The following is a 17,333-nucleotide window of genomic DNA, read 5'->3' as shown; positions in this document are numbered from 1 at the left end:
ACCCCCTCCCAGTTTGGACCAGTCCCGGGTTTGACCCCGTCCCAGTTTGTCCCAGTTTGGCCCCAGTACCTGGTTTGACCCTGGCCCAGTTTGGCCCAGTTTGGCCCCAGTTCCTGGTGGCACCCCGTCCCAGTTTGTCCCAGTTCCCGGTGTCACCCCGTCCCAGTTTGTCCCAGTTCCCGGTGTCACCCCGTCCCAGTTTGGCCCCAGTTCCCGGGTTCTTCCTGTCCCAGTTTGGCCCCAGTTCCTGGTGGCACCCCCTCCCAGTTTGGCCCCAGTTCCTGGATTTTTCCTGTCCCAGTTTGGACCAGTCCCGGTTTGACCCTGTCCCAGTTTGGCCCCAGTTCCCGGTGTCACCCCCTCCCAGTTTGGCCCCAGTCCCCCGTGTCACCCCCTCCCAGTTTGTCCCAGTTTGGCCCCAGTACCTGGTTTTACCCCGTCCCAGTTTGTCCCAGTTCCCGGTCTGATCCTGTCCCAGTTTGGCCCCAGTTCCCGGTGTCACCCTGTCCCAGTTTGGACCAGTCCCGGTTTGACCCTATCCCAGTTTGGCCCCAGTTCCTGGTGGCACCCCCTCCCAGTTTGTCCCAGTCCCTGGTTTGACCCTGTCCCAGTTTGGACCAGTCCCGTTTGACCCTGTCCCAGTTTGGCCCCAGTTCCCGGTGGCACCCCGTCCCAGTTTGGACCAGTCCCGGTGTCACCCTGTCCCAGTTTGTCCCAGTTTGTCCCAGTCCCTGGGTTCTTCCTGTCCCAGTTTGGACCAGTCCCGGTTTGACCCTATCCCAGTTTGGCCCCAGTTCCTGGTGCCACCCCTCCCAGTTTGTCCCAGTTTGGCCCCAGTACCTGGTGTCACCCCCCTCCCAGTTTGTCCCAGTTTGGCCCCAGTACCTGGTGTCACCCCGTCCCAGTTTGGCCCCAGTTCCCTGTCCGAACCTGTCCCAGTTTGTCCCAGTTCCCAGTGTCACTCCATCCCACTTTGTCCCAGTTTGTTCCAGTTCCCTGTCTGACCCCGTCCCAGTTTGGACCAGTCCCAGTTTGACCCTGTCCCAGTTTGGCCCCAGTTCCTGGTGCCACCCCCTCCCAGTTTGTCCCAGTCCCTGGGTTTTCCTGTCCCAGTTTGTCCCAGTTCCCGATGTCACCCCATCCCAGTTTGGACCAGTCCTGGTTTGACCCTGTCCCAGTTTGGCCCCAGTTCCCAGTGTCACCTCATCCCAGTTTGGCCCCAGTCCCCGGTGTCACCCTGGCCCAGTTTGGCCCAGTTTGGCCCCAGTTCCTGCTGTCACCCCCATCCCAGTTTGTCCCAGTTCCTGGGTTCTTCCTGTCCCAGTTTAGCCCCAGTTCCCGGTGTCACCCCATCCCAGTTTCTCCCAGTTTGTCCCAGTTCCCGGTCTGACCCTGTCCCAGTTTGGCCCAGTCCCAGGTCCCAGTTTGGCCCCAGTTCCCGGGTTCTTCCTGTCCCAGTTTGTCCCAGTTGCCGGTGTCACCCCATCCCAGTTTGGCCCCAGTTCCTGGTGTCACCCCATCCCAGTTTGGCCCAGTTTGGCCCCAGTTCTCGGGTCCCAGTTTGTCCCAGTTCCTGGATTCTTCTTGTCCCAGTTTGGCCCCATTGCCCAGTTTGACCCTGTCCCAGTTTGTCCCAGTTCCCAGCGTCACCCTGTCCCAGTTTGGCCCCATTGCCCAGTTTGACCCTGTCCCAGTTTGGCCTCAATCCCTCCTCTCCCAGTTTGTCCCAGTTTGACCCAGTCCAGGTGTCCTCCTCTCCCAGTTTGGCCCAGTTCCCTGGTGTCACCCTGTCCCAGTTTGTCCCAGTTTGTCCCAGTTTGTCCCAGTCCCAGTGGCCCCGGATCCCTCCTGTCCCAGTTTGTCCCAGTATGACCCGGTCCCAGTTTGTCCCAGTTTGTCCCAGTTTGACCCTGTCCTGGTGTCACCCTGTCCCAGTTCGGCCCCAGTTCCTCCACTCCCAGTTTGGCCCAGTCCCATTGTCCCAGTTTGTCCCAGTTTGACCCAGTCCAGGTGTCCCTTTTCTCCCAGTCTGGCCCAGTTCCTGATGTCTCCCTGTCCCAGTTTGGCCCAGTTTGGCCCAGTCTCCAATTTCCCCCTCTCCCAGTTGGTCCCAGTTTGTCCCAGTTCATCCCAGTTGGTCCCAGTTTGTCCCAGTCCCTCCCCGGTTCCGGTTCCCACGGGGAAGGGGCGGGGCCAAGTTCCGGGGGGCGGGGCCTGACCCCAAACTGGGAACTCAAACCCCAAACTGGGAACCCAAACTGGGAACCCAACCCCAAACTGGGAACACAAACCCCAAACTGGGAACCCAAACTGGGACCTGAACTCCAAACTGGGAACCCAAACTGGGAACTCAAACCCCAAACTGGGACCCCAAACTGGGAACTGAACCCCAAACTGGGAACTGAACCCCAAACTGGGACCCCAAACTGGGACCCCAAACCCCAAACTGGGAACCCAAACTGGGACCCCAACCCCAAACTGGGACCCCAAACTGGGAACCCAACCCCAACCTGGGAACCCAAACTGGGAACTCAAACCCCAACCTGGGAACCCAAACTGGGAACTCAAACCCCAAACTGGGAACCCAAACTGGGACCCCAACCCCAAACTGGGAACTCAAACCCCAAACTGGGAACCCAAACTGGGATCCCAACCCCAAACTGGGAGCCCAAACTGGGACCGCAAACTGGGAACCTGAACTGGGACCCCAGCCCCAAACTGGGACCTGAACCCCGAACTGGTAACTCAAACTGGGACCCCAGTCCCAAACTGGGAGCCCAACCCCAAACTGGGAGCCCAAACTGGGAACTGAACTCCAAACTGGGAGCCCAAACTGGGAACCCAGCCCCAAACTGGGACCCCAAACAGGGACCCCAAACTGGGACCTGAACCCCAAACTGGGACCCCAAACTGGGACCTGAACCCCGAACTGGTAACTCAAACTGGGAACCCGAACCCCAAACTGGGAGCCCGAACCCAAACTGGGAGCCCAGCCCCAAACTGGGATCCCAAACTGGGAGCCCGAACCCAAACTGGGACCCGAATCCCAAACTGGGATCCCAAACTGGGAGCCCGAACCCCAAACTGGGAGCCCGAACCCAAACTGGAACCCGAATCCCAAACTGGGAGCCCAAACTGGGAGCCCGAACCCAAACTGGGACCTGAACCCCAAACTGGGAGCCCAAACTGGAACCCGAACCCAAACTGGGACCCAAATCCCAAACTGGGAACCCAAACTGGGAGCCCGAACCCAAACTGGGACCTGAACCCCAAACTGGGAGCCCGAACTGGGACCCGAATCCCAAACTGGGAACCCGAACCCCAAACTGGGACCCGAACCCCAAACTGGGAACCCGAACCCCAAACTGGGAACCCGAACCCCAAACTGGGAGCCCGAACTGGGATCCCAGTGCCGAACTGGGCCCCGCCCCGTTTCCCATCAGCCCCCGCGGGGTCTCCGCAGGTCACGGAGCCCCGGGCCGGGGTGGGGGCGGGGCGGGGCGGGGCCCGCTAATTGAGGCCGCTAATTAAGGGCAATTAACGCCCTCCTTAATGAGCCCCAACCGCCGGGGCGGGTTGGGCCCGATGACGTCACCGTTGCGAAACGGCCCCGACGGGGCGGGGGTGGGGGAGGAGGGGAGGGGAAATCCTTGGGGGGGGGGGGGAGGGGACAGGAAATGATCCCGAAATGTCCCGAAATTATCCCAAAATTATCCCAAAATTATCAAAAATTATCCCAAAATTATCCACAAATGATCCCAAAATTATCAAAAATTATCCAAAATTATCAAAAATTATCCCGAAATTATCCCAAAATTATCCCAAAATTATCCCGAAATTATCCCAAAATTATCCCAAAATTATCCCGAAATTATCCCAAATTATCAAAAATTATCCCAAAATTATCCCAAAATTATCCCAAAATTATCCCGAAATTATCCCAAAATTATCCCAAAATTATCACAAAATTATCCCAAAATTATCCCGAAATTATCCAAAATTATCCAAAATTATCCCAAAATTATCCCAAAATTATCCCGAAATATCCCAAAATTATCCAAAATTATCCCAAAATTATCCCAAAATTATCCCGAAATTATCCCGAAATTATCCAAAATTATCCCAAAATTATCCCAAAATTATCCCAAAATTATCCCGAAATTATCCCAAAATTATCCCAAAATTATCAAAAATTATCCAAAATTATCCCTAAATTATCCCAAAATTATCCCAAATTATCCCAAATTATCCCAAAATTATCAAAAATTATCCCAAAATTATCCCAAAATTATCCCAAAATTATCCCGAAAATTATCCCAAAATTATCCCGAAATTATCCCGAAATTATCCCGAAATTATCCCGAAATTATCAAAATTATCCAAAATTATCCTGAAATGTCCCGAAATTATCCCAAAATTATCCAAAATTATCAAAAATTATCCCAAAATTATCCCAAAATTATCCCAAAATTATCCCGAAATTATCCCAAAATTATCCCGAAATTATCCCGAAATTATCCCGAAATTATCCCGAAATTATCAAAATTATCCCAAAATTATCAAAATTATCCCAAAATTATCCCAAAATTATCCTGAAATTATCCCAGAATTATCCCAAAATTATAAAAAATTATCAAAAATTATCCCAAAATTATCCCAAAATTATCCCGAAATTATCCCAAAATTATCCCAAAATGATCCCGAAATGATCCCGAAATGTCCCAAAATTATCCCAAAATTATCCCAAAATTATCCCAAAATTATCCCGAAATGTCCGAAAATTATCCCAAATTATTCCAAAATGATCCAAAATTATCAAAATGATCCAAATTTCCCCAAATTATCCCAAAATGATCCCAAATTATCCCAAAATGATCCCAAATTTCCCCAAAGTTCCCCAAATTTCCCCCAAAATTCCCAAAATTCCCCAAATTTCCCCAAATTCCCCCAAAATTCCCCAATTTTCCCCAAAATTCCCAAAAAAATCCCAAAAATTCCCCAAAATTCCCCCAAAACTCCCCAAAATTCCCAAAATTCCCCAAAATTCCCGAATTTCCCCGACCTGACCCCAATTTTTTGGCTCCGCCCCCTCAGTGGCGATGACGTGGCGCCCCCTGGCGGCCCCCGCGGCGCCCCTGGTGGGGACAATGGCGCTGCTGCTGGTGACAGGTGAGCGACAGGTGAGGGGACAGGTGAGGGGACAGGTGAGGGGACAGGTGAGCGACAGGTGAGGGGACAGGTGAGGGGACAGGTGAGGGACAGGGGACAGGTGAGCGACAGGTGAGGGGACAGGTGAGGGACAGGAGAGCGACAGGTGAGGGGACAGGTGAGGGGACAGGGGACAGGTGAGCGACAGGTGAGGGGGACAGGTGAGGGGACAGGTGAGGGGACAGGAGAGCGACAGGTGAGGGGACAGGAGACAGGTGAGGGACAGGTGACAGATGAGGGACAGGTGAGGGACAGGTGACAATGGGACAGGTGAGGGGACAGGTGACAATGGGGACAGGGGACAGGTGAAGGACAGGGGAGGGACCAGGGACAGGTGACAATGGGACAGGTGAGGGGACAATGGACAGGTGAGGGGACAATGGGACAGGTGAGGGACAGGTGAGGGGACAGTGGGACATGGGACAGGTGAGGGGACAGGTGACAATGGGGACAGGTGAGGGACAGGGGACAATGGGACAGGTGACGGGACAGGGGACAGGTAAGGGACAGGTGAGGGACAATGGGAGAGGTGAGGGACAGGTGAAGGACAGGAGAGGGGACAGGTGAGGGGACAATGGGACAGGTGACAAGTGACAACGGGACAGGTGAGGGGACAGGTGACAATGAGGACAGGGGACAGGTGAGGGACAGGGGAGGGGACAGGGGACAGGTGAGGGACAGGGGAGGGGACAGGGCTGTCTCTGACCGATGTTTCCACCTGTCCCCAGGTGTGACAGGTGACACACGCATGATCAGTGAGGGGTGACAGGTGATACAGGGGACAGGTGACACACAGGTGACAATGACAGGTGACAGGTGACACACAGGGGGTTACAGGAGGATGTCACCTGTCTCTCGTTGCTGTCCCCGGGTGTGACAGGTGACACTCAGGTGACACACAGGTGACAGATCTCTCTCGTTGCCGTCCCCAGGTGTGACAGGTGACACTCAGGGGTGACAGGTGACACTCAGGTGATACTCAGGTGACACACAGGTGACACTCAGGTGACACTCAGGTGTGACAGGTGACACACAGGTGACACTCAGGTGACAGATCTCTCTCTCTGCTGTCCCCAGGTGTGACAGGTGACACACAGGGGTGACAGGTGACACTCAGGTGACACACAGGTGACACTCAGGTGACACTCAGGGGTAACAGGTGACACTCAGGTGACAGATCTCTCTCTCTCTCTGCCGTCCCCAGGTATGACAGGTGACACTCAGGTGACACTCAGGTGACACTCAGGTGACACTCAGGTGACAGATCTCTCTCTATGCCGTCCCCAGGTGTGACAGGTGGCACACAGGGGGTGACAGGTGACACTCAGGTGTGACAGGTGACACTCAGGTGACACTCAGGTGACAGATCTCTCTCTCTCTGCCGTCCCCAGGTGTGACAGGTGGCACACAGGGGTGACAGGTGACACTCAGGTGACACACAGGTGACACTCAGGTGACACTCAGGTGTGACAGGTGACACACAGGTGACAGATCTCTCTCTCTATGCCGTCCCCAGGTGTGACAGGTGACACACAGGGGTGACAGGTGACACTCAGGTGACACTCAGGTGTGACAGGTGACACTCAGGTGACACTCAGGTGACACACAGGTGACACTCAGGTGACACTCAGGTGACAGATCTCTCTCTCTGCCGTCCCCAGGTGTGACAGGTGACACTCAGGTGACACTCAGGTGACACTCAGGTGACACACAGGTGACACACAGGTGACACTCAGGTGACACTCAGGTGACACACAGGTGACACTCAGGTGACAGATCTCTCTCTCTCTGCCGTCCCCAGGTGTGACAGGTGACACACAGGTGACACTCAGGTGACACACAGGTGACAGATCTCTCTCTCTGCCGTCCCCAGGTGTGACAGGTGACACACAGGTGACACTCAGGTGACACTCAGGTGACAGATCTCTCTCTCTGCCGTCCCCAGGTGTGACAGGTGACACGCGCGTGGTCGGTGGCCGTGCCTGCGTCCCTCACTCCCAGCCCTGGCAGGTGGCCGTGCTGGACATGTACAAACTGTACTGCGGGGGGGTGCTGGTGTCACCCCGATGGGTGGTGACGGCGGCACACTGCACCACACCTGGGTAAGGACACACCTGGGGATACCTGGGCACACCTGGGACACACCTGGGCACACCTGGGCATGCCTGTCCCACCCCTTTCCCACACCTGTCCCTATCCCTGTCCTGCCCCGTCCCCTCCATGTGTCCCCCATGTCCCTCAGGTGTCCCTCACCTGTCTCACCTGTCCCCTCAGGGTGACCACGGTGGCCCTGGGCAAGCACCGCCTGTACGGGCGCGAGGCTGGCGAGCAGCGGCGCATGGTGGCCCCAATGTCCCTCACCTGTCCCATCTCACCTGTCTCACCTGTCTCACCTGTCTCACCTGTCCCATCTCACCTGTCCCCTCAGGGTGACCACGGTGGCCCTGGGCAAGCACCGCCTGTACGGTCGGGAGGCTGGCGAGCAGCGGCGCATGGTGGCCCCAATGTCCCTCACCTGTCCCATCTCACCTGTCCCATCTCACCTGTCTCCCCAGGGTGACCACGGTGGCCCTGGGCAAGCACCGCCTGTACGGTCGGGAGGCTGGCGAGCAGCGGCGCATGGTGGCCCCAATGTCCCTCACCTGTCCCATCTCACCTGTCCCATACCTGTCTCACCTGTCCTGTCCCCTCAGGGTGACCACGGTGGCCCTGGGCAAGCACCGCCTGTACGGGCGGGAGGCTGGCGAGCAGCGGCGCATGGTGGCCCCAATGTCCCTCACCTGTCCCATCTCACCTGTCTCACCTGTCTCACCTGTCCCCTCAGGGTGACCACGGTGGCCCTGGGCAAGCACCGCCTGTACGGGCGGGAGGCTGGCGAGCAGCGGCGCATGGTGGCCCCAATGTCCCTCACCTGTCCCATCTCACCTGTCTCACCTGTTCCTGTCTCACCTGTCCCATCTCACCTGTCTCACCTGTCCTGTCCCCTCAGGGTGACCACGGTGGCCCTGGGCAAGCACCGCCTGTACGGGCGCGAGGCTGGCGAGCAGCGGCGCATGGTGGCCCCAATGTCCCTCACCTGTCCCATCTCACCTGTCTCACCTGTTCCATCTCACCTGTCTCACCTGTTCCATCTCACCTGTCTCCCCAGGGTGACCACGGTGGCCCTGGGCAAGCACCGCCTGTACGGGCGGGAGGCTGGCGAGCAGCGGCGCATGGTGGCCCGCAGGGTGGCGCACCCGGGCTATGACCCGTCCACCAAGGACAATGACATCATGCTGCTGCAGCTGCTCGCCCCCGCCGCCATCTCCGAGCGCGTCCGGCCCATCCCGGTGGCCTCGTGCCTCGCCCAGCCCGGAACCACCTGCGTCACTTCCGGATGGGGGGCCACCACCTCACCTGAAGGTAAGGGGGTGTCTCACCTGGGTGTCTCACCTGGGTGCGTCACCTGGGCAAAGCTGGGGGGTGGCTGGAGGGGGGGGGGGTTGGGGTCACGTTGTGGTCGCCTGGGCTGGTTTGTGGTCACCTCGTGGTCACCTGGGTCACCCCATGGTCACCTGGGTCACATCATGGTCACCTGGGTCACCTCTCGTGGTCACCTGGGTCACCTCTCATGGTCACGTGGGTCACCTCTCATGGTCACCTGGGTCACATCGTGGTCACCTGGGTCACCTGAGTCACCCCATGGTCACCTGGGTCACCTCTCGTGGTCACCTGGGCCACCTCTCATGGTCACCTGGGTCACCTCATGGTCACCTGGGTCACCTGAGTCACCTCATGGTCACCTGGGTCACTTCATGGTCACGTGGGTCACCTCTCGTGGTCACCTGGGTCACATCGTGGTCACCTGGGTCACCTGAGTCACCCCATGGTCACCTGGGTCACCTCTCGTGGTCACCTGGGTCACCTCTCGTGGTCACCTGGGTCACCTCATGGTCACCTGGGCCACCTCTCGTGGTCACCTGGGTCACCTCTCATAGTCACCTGGGTCACCTGAGTCACCCCATGGTCACCTGGGTCACCTCTCGTGGTCACCTGGGTCACCTCATGGTCACCTGGGCCACCTCTCGTGGTCACCTGGGTCACCTCTCATGGTCACCTGGGTCACCTGAGTCACCCCATGGTCACCTGGGTCACCTCGGGCTGGGGGGCCACCACCTCACCTGAAGGTAAGGGGAGGGGTGTCTCACCTGGGTGTCTCACCTGGGTGGTGGCTGGAGGGGGGGTTGGGGGTCACGTTGTGGGCGAGTTGTGGTCACCTGGGCTGGTTTGTGGTCACCTCTCATGGTCACCTGGGCCACCTCTCATGGTCACCTGGGTCACCTCTCGTGGTCACCTGGGCCACCTCTCATGGTCACCTGGGTCACCTGCTGGTCACCTGGGTCACCTGAGTCACCTCATGGTCACCTGGGTCACTTCATGGTCACGTGGGTCACCTCTCGTGGTCACCTGGGTCACCTCATGGTCACCTGGGTCACCTCTCGTGGTCACCTGGGCCACCTCTCATGGTCACCTGGGTCACCTGAGTCACCCCATGGTCACCTGGGTCACCTCGGGCTGGGGGGCCACCACCTCACCTGAAGGTAAGGGGAGGGGTGTCTCACCTGGGTGTCTCACCTGGGTGGTGGCTGGAGGGGGGGTTGGGGGTCACGTTGTGGGCGAGTAGTGGTCACCTGGGCTGGTTTGTTGTCACCTCTCATGGTCACCTGGGCCACCTCTCATGGTCACCTGGGCCACCTCTCGTGGTCACCTGGGCCACCTCTCATGGTCACCTGGGTCACCTGGGTCACCTCATGGTCACCTCATGGTCACCTGGCTCACCTGGTGTCCACCTAGCTCACCTAGGTCACCTGCTGGTCACCTGAGTCATTTCTTGGTCACCTGAGTCACCTGCTGCTCACTTCATGGTCACCTGGGTCCTCTCATGGTCACCTGGGCCCTCTCATGGTCACCTGGGCCCTCTCATGGTCATCTCCTGCTCACCTGGGTCCTCTTGTGGTCACCTGGCTCACCTGGCTCACCTGCTGCTCACCTGAGTCACTTCTTGGTCACCTGGGACACCTCATGGTCACTTGGGTCACCTCATGGTCACCTGGGTCATTTCCTGGCTCACCTGCTGCTCACCTGGCTCACCTGCTGGTCACTTGGGTCACCTGCTGGCCACCTGGGTTGCCTGTCTCACTTGGTGTCCCTGTCTCACCTGTCCCACCTGTCTCACCTGTCCCATCTGTCTCACCTGTCTCACCTATCTCTCACCTGTATCTCACCTGTCTCACCTATCTCTCACCTGTCCCTCCTGTCTCACCTGTCCCACCTGTCTTACCTGTCTCACCTGTCTCTCACCTGTCTCACCTGTCTCACGTGTCTCACCTGTCCTGTCCCACCTGTCTCCCCTGTCTCACGTGTCTCACCTGTCCTGTCTCACCTGTCCCAACTGTCTCACATATATCTCACCTGTATCTCACCTGTCTCACGTGTCTCACCTGTATCTCACCTGTCCTGTCTCCCCTGTCTCACGTGTCTCACCTGTCCTGTCTCACATGTCTCCCGTGTCTCCCGTGTCTCACCTGTCCTGTCTCACCTGTCCCAACTGTCTCACATATATCTCACCTGTATCTCACCTGTCTCACCTGTCTCGCCTGTATCTCACCTGTCCTGTCTCACCTGTCTCACGTGTCTCACCTGTCCTGTCTCACATGTCTCCCGTGTCTCACGTGTCTCACCTGTCCTGTCTCACCTGTCCCAACTGTCTCACATATATCTCACCTGTATCTCACCTGTCTCACCTGTATCTCACCTGTCCTGTCTCACCTGTCTCACGTGTCTCACCTGTCCTGTCTCACGTGTCCCAACTGTCTCACATATATCTCACCTGTATCTCACCTGTCTCACCTGTCTCGCCTGTATCTCACCTGTCCTGTCTCACCTGTCTCACGTGTCTCACCTGTCCTGTCTCACCTGTCCCAACTGTCTCACATATATCTCACCTGTATCTCACCTGTCTCACGTGTCTCACCTGTATCTCACCTGTCCTCTCTCACCTGTCTCACGTGTCTCACCTGTCCTGTCTCACATGTCTCCCGTGTCTCACGTGTCTCACCTGTCCTGTCTCACCTGTCCCAACTGTCTCACATATATCTCACCTGTATCTCACCTGTCTCACCTGTATCTCACCTGTCCTGTCTCACCTGTCTCACGTGTCTCACCTGTGGCAGTGACGTACCCCGAGGTGTTGCAGTGCGTCAACGTCACCTTGTTCTCCCCGGCCGATTGTCGCCGCTTCTACCCCGGCTCCATCACGGCCAACATGATCTGTGCCGGCAACGTGGAGGGCGGCATGGACACCTGCCAGGTACACCTGGGCACACCTGGGCACACCTGGGGGGAGTTACAAACACACCTGGGCACACCTGGGCACACCTGGGCACACCTGGGGGGAGTTAGAAACACACTTGGGTGCAGCTGGGCACACCTGGGGGGTGGTAAAAACACACCTGGGCACAGCTGGGCACACCTGGGGGGTGGTAAAAACACACCTGGGCACCGCTGGGCACACCTGGGGGGAGTTAGAAACACACCTGGGCACACCTGGGCACACCTGGGGGGAGTTACAAACACACCTTGGCACACCTGGGCACACCTGGGGGGTGGTAAAAACACACCTGGGCACACCTGGGGCAGCTGGGGGGAGGTGAAAACACACCTGGGCACAGCTGGGCACACCTGGGGGGTGGTAAAAACACACCTGGGCACACCTGGGGGCAGCTGGGGGGAGGTGAAAACACACCTGGGCACACCTGGGGAAGTTAAAAACACACCTGAGCACACCTGGACACACCTGGGGGGAGGTGAAAACACATCTGGGTACACCTGGGCGCACCTGGGGGGAGTTACGAACACACCTGGGCACACCTGGGGGCACCTGGGAGGAGGTAAAAACAAACCTGGGCACACCTGAGCATACCTGAGCACACCTGGGGGGAAGTAAAAACACACCTGGGCACACCTGGGGGGAGGTAAAAAGGGTTCACCCAACCCAACGAGATCTTGGTTGACCCAACCCAACGATCTCCAAGAGTTTGGCCAAGCCAAGAGTTCCCCAAACCCAACAAGAGTTCAGTTGACCCAACCCAACGAGGTCAACCCAAGACTTTGACCAACCCAAGACTTTGACCAACCCAAGACTTTGACCAACCCAAGACTTTGACCAACCCAAGGGTTTGACCAACCCAAGACTTTGACCAACCCAAGGCTTCCCCAAACCCAACCAAGGGTTCAGTTGACCCAACCCAATGAGGTCAACCAAGACTTTGACCAACCCAAGGAGGGGTCAATTGACCCCAAGGGTTCCCCAAATTCAACGAGGTCTTGGTTGACCCAACCCAATGAGTTCGACCAAGACTTTGACCACCCCAAGACTTTGACCAACCCAACCAAGAGTTCAGTTGACCCAACCCAATGAGTTCCACCAAGACTTTGACCAACCCAAGGGTTTGACCAACCCAAGTCTTCCCCAAACCCAACCAAGGCCTCAGTTGACCCAACCCAACGAGCTCCAAGAGTTTGACCAACCCAAGGGTTTGACCAACCCAAGACTTTGACCAACCCAAGGCTTCCCCAAACCCAACCAAGGGTTCAGTTGACCCAACCCAATGAGGTCAACCAAGACTTTGACCAACCCAAGACTTTGACCAACCCAAGGAGGGGTCAATTGACCCCAAGGGTTCCCCAAATTCAACGAGGGCCTGGTTGACCCAACCCAACGAGCTCCAAGAGTTTGGCCAACTGAAGGGTTTGACCAACCCAAGGCTTCCCCAACCCAACAAGGCCTCAGTTGACCCAACCCAACGAGTTCCACCAAGGGTTTGGCCAACCCAAGGGTTTGACCAACCCAAGAGTTTGGCCAACACGAGTCTTCCCCAAACCCAACAAGGCCTCAGTTGACCCAACCCAATGAGTTCCACCAAGACTTTGACCAACCCAAGGGTTTGACCAACCCAAGACTTTGACCAACCCAAGGCTTCCCCAAACCCAACCAAGGGTTCAGTTGACCCAACCCAACGAGGTCAACCAAGACTTTGACCAACCCAAGACTTTGACCAACCCAAGACTTTGACCCAACCCAAGGCTTTGACTCAACCCAACCGAGAGTTCAGTTGACCCAACCCAACGAGCTCCAAGACTTTGACCACCCCAAGGCTCTCTCCCGACGCCGTTGGGTGCCGCGGGTGCCGCGCTGTCCCCTCAGGGCGATTCCGGCGGCCCCCTGGTGTGCCGGGGGGAGCTGCAGGGCATCGTCCCCGGGGTGGCCACCGGGGCCCAGGGAACCTTCTGGGGTCAACCGAGGCCGTGTTGGGTTGGGTTGACCCCAAAAGATCACCCAATCCAAGAACGTCCACCAAGGGGTCACCCAACCCAACGAGGGCTCGGTTGACCCAACCCAACGAGGTCAACCCAACACTTTGACCAACCCAAGGCTTCCCCAAACCCAACCAAGGGTTCAGTTGACCCAACCCAACGAGGTCAACCAAGAGTTTGACCAACCCAAGACATTGACCAACCCAAGGCTTCCCCAAACCCAACAAGGCCTCAGTTGACCCAACCCAACGAGGTCAACCCAAGACTTTGACCAACCCAAGTCTTCCCCAAACCCGCCGATCTCTGTCCCGACGCCGTTGGGTGACGCGGGTGCCGCGCTGTCCCCTCAGGGCGATTCCGGCGGCCCCCTGGTGTGCCGGGGGGAGCTGCAGGGCATCGTCTCGTGGGGCATGGAGCGCTGCGGGCAGCCCCGGCGCCCCGGCGTCTACACCAAGGTGTGCCGGTACGCGCGCTGGATCCGCGACACCATGGAGGACACCTGAGGGGTCGCCCCCGGCCACCGGCCTGGGGGTCGGCGCCGCCCGCGCGGGGGGACATTAAAGATGCTCGGTGGAAAAATGGCGGGGTCGTCTGTGGGGGTTTTTTTTTGGGGGGGGGGGGGGGATTGGGGGGTTTGGGGGGAAAGTTTGGGGGGATTTTGGGGGGATTTGGGGGGATTTTGGGGATTTTCGGGGGATTTTTGGGGGATTTGGGGGGATTTGGGGGAATTTGGGGGTAATTAGTGGGAATTTGGGGGGCATTTGGGGGATTTTGGGGGATTTCAGTGAGATTTGGGGGAATTTTGGGGGGATTTTGGGGGATTTTGGGGATTTTCGGGGGATTTTTGGGGGATTTGGGGGGATTTGGGGGAATTTGGGGGAATTTGGGGGGATTTTGGGGAATTTGGGGGGATTTTGGGGGATTTTGGGGATTTTAGGGGGATTTTTGGGGGATTTGGGGGGATTTGGGGGAATTTGGGGGAATTTGGGGGAATTTGGGGGGATTTTGGGGAATTTGGGGGGATTTTGGGGGATTTTGGGGATTTTCGGGGGATTTTTGGGGGATTTGGGGGGATTTTGGGGAATTTGGGGGGATTTTGGGGTAATTAGTGGGAATTTGGGGGAGATATTGGGGGGATTTCAGTGAGATTTGGGGGAATTTTTAGGGATTTGAGGGCGATTTTGGGGGGATTTGGGGGGAATTTGGGGGATTTTGGGGGATTTCAGTGAGATTTGGGGGAATTTGGGGGGGATTTGGAGGAATTTTGGGGGATTTTGGGGGGATTTAGGGGGATTTTGGGGAGGATTTGGGTGGATTTGGGGGGATTTTTGGGGGGTTTGGGGGAAATTTTAGGGCAATTTTGGGCGATTTTGGGGGATTTGGGGGCAATTTGAGGGAATTTTGGGGAATTTGAGGCAGAATTTGAGGGGATTTTGTGGGGAGAATTTTGGGGGGATTTTGGGGAGAATTTGGGGGGATCCAGGACCCCATGGAGGACACCTGAGGGGCGGCCCCGGGCACGGAGGGGACATTGAAGATGCTCGGTGGAAAATTTTGGGATCCTTGTGGGTTCTTCTGGGATTTTGGGGGAATTTCGGGGAATTTTGGGGAATTTTAGGGAATTTGGGGGGGATTGAGAGGGAATTTTGGAGGGGATTTGGGGGAGTTTTAGATGGAATTTTGGGGGGACTTTTTGGGGGGGGATTTTGGATGGAATTTTGGGGAGGATTTGGGTGGATTAAAAAATCCTAAATCCCCCCAAAATTCCCCAATCCCACCCAAATTCCCTCCCAAAATCCTCCCCAAAACTCCTCGCAAATCCCTCCCCAAATCACCCCGAAATCCCCCCAAAAAATTCGCCCAAATTTTCCCAGAGTTCCGTCCCAAATCCCCCCAAAATCCCCCAAAACCCCAAATTCTCCCCAAATCCCCCCAAAATCCATAAAATCCCCCTAAACCCCCCAAAATTCCCACAAAATCTCCCCAAAATCCCCCAAATCTCACCAAAATCCCCCCAAAACTCCCCCAAATCCCCCAAAATTCCCCCAAAATTCCCCAAATCCTCCCAAACCCCCCCAAAATTTCCCAAAATTCCCGCAAATTTCCCCAAAATACCCCCAGAATTCCCCAAAATTTCCCAAAATCCTCCAAAAATTCCCCCAAAACTCCCGCAAACCCCCCAAAATCCCCCCAAAATTCCCCCAAATCCCCCCAAAACTTCTCCAAATTCCCCCAAAATTTCCAAAAATTCCCCCAAAACCTCCTAAAATTCTCCCAAAATTTCCTAAAAATCCCCCCAAAATTTCCCAAAATTCCCCCAAAATCCCCCCAAAATTCCCAAAATCCCCCAAAATTCCCCCAAATTCCCCCAAAATCGCCCCCAAAATTCCCCAAAATTCCATCAAAATCCTCCAAAATTTCCCAAAAATCCCCCAAAATTCCCCCAAAATCGCCCCCAAAATTTCCCAAAATTCCCCCAAATTTCCCAAATTTCCCAAAATTCCCCAATCCCCCCCCCCCCCCCCCCGATCCCGTTTTTTCCCGGGGTGGGGGAGGGGTGGGAAGGTCCCACCTGGAGCCGGCGCCTCCCGCGGGGGGTGGGGGAGGGGTGGGGGAGGGGCCGATTAATTAATGAATCATTAACCAGGCCCCGCTTTTAATTACGAGGAGCCCCCCCACCCCCCCCCCCAAAAAAAAAAAAACCCGCGCCCCTCCCCCACCATGGAGCTGCGGCTCGCGCTGGTTCTGCTGCTGCTGCGGCCCGGTGAGGGGGAGGGGAAATTTGGGGGAAATTTGGGGGATTTTGGGAAAATTTGGGGGAATTTGGGGGAAAAATTGGGGGATTTGGGGGGAAAATTTGGGGGGATTTGGGGGAAATTTGGGGAAATTTGGGCGGAAATTTGGGGAAATTTGGGGAAATCTGGGGGGATTTGGGGAATTTTGGGGGGATTTTGGGGGAATTTTGGGGGAAAATTGGGAAAATTTGGGGGGATTTGGGGGAATTTGGGAAAATTTGGGGGGAATTTGGGGAATTTGGGCGGAAATTTGGGGAAATTTGGGGAAAATTTGGGGGAATTTGGGGAAAATTTGGGGGATTTTAGGGGATTCTGGGGGATTTTGGGGGAATTTTGGGGGAAATTTGGGGGAATTTTGGGGGAAATTTGGGGGAATTTGGGGAATTTTGGGCGGAAATTTGGGGGAAATTTGGGGAAATCTGGGGGGATTTGGGGAATTTTGGGGGGATTTTGGGGGAATTTTGGGGGAAAATTGGGAAAATTTGGGGGGATTTGGGGGAATTTGGGAAAATTTGGGGGGAATTTGGGGAATTGGGGGAAATTTGGGGGAAAAATTGGGGGAAAAATTGGGAAAATTTGGGGGGATTTTAGGGGGATCTGGGGGAAAAAATTGGGAAAATTTGGGGGAATTTGGGGAAAATTTGGGGGATTTTGGGGGATTCTGGGGGATTTTGGGGGAATTTTGGGGGAAATTTGGGGGAATTTTGGGGGAAATTTGGGGGAATTTGGGGAATTTTGGGCGGAAATTTGGGGAAATTTGGGGAAATCTGGGGGGATTTGGGAAAATTTGGGGGGAATTTGGGGAATTGGGGGAAATTTGGGGAAAATTGGGGGAAAAATTGGGAAAATTTGGGGGGATTTTAGGGGGATCTGGGGGAAAAAATTGGGAAAATTTGGGGGAAATTTGGGGGGATTTGGGGGAAATTTGGGGGATTTTGGGGGAATTTTGGGGGAAATTTGGGGGAATTTTTGGGG

General features: G+C 56.0%; 1 protein-coding gene across 1 annotated transcript; it reads left to right on the top strand.

Annotated features, from left to right (window-relative positions):
* Positions 1-5,099: 5,099 nt before the first annotated feature.
* On the top strand, positions 5,100-14,066 carry LOC148220493 (kallikrein-14-like). The gene is made up of 5 exons (XM_088155343.1): positions 5,100-5,169; positions 7,154-7,310; positions 8,357-8,610; positions 11,421-11,557; positions 13,914-14,066. The coding sequence occupies exons 1-5, from the start codon at positions 5,100-5,102 to the stop codon at positions 14,064-14,066; spliced, it is 771 nt and encodes a 256-aa protein (XP_088011469.1).
* Positions 14,067-17,333: the final 3,267 nt, after the last annotated feature.

Source organism: Sturnus vulgaris, chromosome 37 (assembly GCF_052056855.1).
Source record: "Sturnus vulgaris isolate bStuVul1 chromosome 37, bStuVul1.hap1, whole genome shotgun sequence".
In the NCBI taxonomy this organism is placed as follows: domain Eukaryota; kingdom Metazoa; phylum Chordata; class Aves; order Passeriformes; family Sturnidae; genus Sturnus; species Sturnus vulgaris.
This window is presented reverse-complemented; position numbering and strand designations above follow the sequence as displayed.